We start from the raw sequence: 2,478 nt of genomic DNA, 5'->3' as shown, positions 1-2,478 counted from the left end.
AAATTTATTTTTAAATTAAATAACTTAAATTACAATTTTAAAGGAAATTTCAAATTTGATGAGGGTTTAAATTGAAAATTTAAGATTTTCATAATGTTGTCGATTGAGTCTTAGCTTGATTGGTAAGAAAATTGTTGCTGATGTAGAAGGAGGACGTAGTTACGAGTGCGCTGAAACACGTTAGCCTCCCATTTATGAATTGGAGAGAGACTATGAGTAGTTCTAAGTATTATGTAAAAAAGAGGGGAGATGATAAGATTATGGAAATACCAAACACCAATCATGCAACAAGTCATCGTTAACAAAAAGTTCAGCGATTATAACATTTCAATTAAATCTGCAAGAGATTGGAGAAGGAAAGAAGATGAAAATATAACATAAAATTTAGTGTTCTTCTTATTCATTCCTTTTTATACTTACGATTCTATTGTCGGATTCATTGTAATGGTTAGAGTTATTGGGCATAACAAAGCCTATCAAAGAACGAAGAATCTATGAATATTAATTAAAAAAGAATTGAGTCCATTGATGAATTCGTCAAAAGTGATTATTTGATTATAGTCTGTAAAAAGGATTCTAAAGCTCATGATTACAGCAGCAGACAGCACTCCATTGTTCCATTACTACTTTATATCAAAATTTTTTATGATATAGTAGACCAAAATAGTCGCTTAAAGTTGATTGTTTAATCTTAAAAGTGTGTGCACTTCCTCAATGAAAAAGGCATAATTTCATTAGAAGAAATAACAGTTTTATTCTTTACTTTGTAAAAATTAAAAATAGAATAGGTTACTCAAACTCTTCACATCTGACAATCGAATCCGAGTTGAAGTAACTTAAATTCTAAATGTCAAACTATACTATACTAAGAAATGTTCCTCTTAGAAGCAGCCATGGTTAAATTGAAACTGATATTGACCGAAATTGTTCATCAAAGTTCCACTAGTAGCCGTTGCTTCATCCCCAACCTCATGCAGGAGACCCTAAAATAGAAGATAACAGAGCATTTTTAAAAATAAATCTGAAGTTTGTATTAAACCGGTTATAGTGTGTTGAATGATGTCCTAAAGTTTATGAATGGAATAGTACCCATAGGTCATCGCCTTCGTCTCCGGTTGAACATGCAAGTTTGGGAGTCTCAACAGTTTCGTCGTTACGTGCGAATCTGCCACGAATTCGAGGACGGGTGTCCGCTAGTGTTTTGCGGCATGCATACTATCACAGCAACATTCAAAACGAAGAAACAGAAAACCATTGTTAGAGAACATAAAGAAAAGAGTAGGAATTTGTTCTCGGTAATCATCTAATGAAATTTCCATTCACTTGGTTAAAGCCAGAAGACAAAAACGGTTCAGAAACCTTAATTGTTTTGTTGAAGTTCCTTTGACTTCGCTTGGCTCTGTACTTTGAGATCCTCTCTTGTCGTTCTTCTGCGTTGTAACGTCCCACTTTGAACCCTGATTCCTCCATGAACGTGTTTTCCATTGCACAAGGGGTTGAAATTGACCTTTGGGTGTTATGAACGTTTCTCATACTCTAAAATCCAACCAATCAAACAAGAAAGACAGATGAGATTCCTTCACATAGAAAATTATTACCAAATCAAAAAGAAAAAGAAAAAAACAAGAGAGCAAAAAAACAGGGATCCACTATGTTATTTGGACTTAACACAAAGAATTCGATTCCATGGATATGTGTTTGACTCGATCATTGTCAAGGTGACAAAACAGATGAAACAAACCTGTAAATCACCAGTGCTGGATACCTTCCTCATTTGAGCAGTGAAAAAGCTGGTCTCAGGCAAGCTCGAGGCTTGACCTTGGAAACTCTGGGATTCCATGAGAGAATCAAAAGGAGGTTTGAACGAAAAATTAGACTTCCCTTCAAAACAATTGCTGCTGAAGCTTCTTTGTAAGTATTTTCCAGCATTCTCATGAACACCACCATAAGCAGAATCGAAATCCACTCGACATTCTTCGTTTTTAACTTCCAAACGACTGGAGCCGCCGGGATTTTCAGAATGAGAACCAAATGACAGGGACGGGAACTGGGTGGTTTGACAAAGGCTGAGATTTTCAAGCTGGTTTGAAGGCAGCAAATCAGCAAGCAACTGGTCAGCAGGAGATGATTCATCAACAGGGTTTAGCTGGTTGTCATCGTTGTTGGACAAAGCTTGAAGATTATAATCGAAGGATGAATCGTAGAAAGGAAGATTGAAGAGCGAGTCATAATCGATGGTATCAGTAGAAACCATTTCTGGGATGCAACGATTAAAGGAAGAGTTATCAGAAACAGAAAGATTGTAAGACATTTGAATGAAATTGGAAGTGGAAGAAGGCGACAGGCTCAGGTCCTGAGTTTGTGACATAAGATGGAAGAAGAAGACAAAGAGCTCTTGCCCTTCAGACAGCATGTATATATAGTGATGATGTAGTCGTCTGGACAAATAGTCTGCAAGTACAACCATGATTGGCGAAA

General features: G+C 36.3%; 1 protein-coding gene across 1 annotated transcript; it reads right to left on the bottom strand.

Annotated features, from left to right (window-relative positions):
• Positions 1-715: 715 nt before the first annotated feature.
• Positions 716-2,478, bottom strand: LOC107892835 (zinc finger protein CONSTANS-LIKE 4). The gene is made up of 4 exons (XM_016817875.2): positions 1,742-2,478; positions 1,360-1,536; positions 1,090-1,215; positions 716-983 (listed from the first exon to the last, which is right to left on the bottom strand). Exons 1-4 carry the CDS (start codon positions 2,465-2,467, stop codon positions 882-884), a joined length of 1,131 nt encoding a protein of 376 aa, XP_016673364.2. The 5' UTR covers positions 2,468-2,478; the 3' UTR covers positions 716-881.

The sequence above is a fragment of the Gossypium hirsutum genome, chromosome D09, assembly GCF_007990345.1.
Source record: "Gossypium hirsutum isolate 1008001.06 chromosome D09, Gossypium_hirsutum_v2.1, whole genome shotgun sequence".
Taxonomy (NCBI): domain Eukaryota; kingdom Viridiplantae; phylum Streptophyta; class Magnoliopsida; order Malvales; family Malvaceae; genus Gossypium; species Gossypium hirsutum.
Note: the sequence above shows the minus strand (reverse complement) of the source record. Positions and strands in the feature narration are given on the sequence as shown.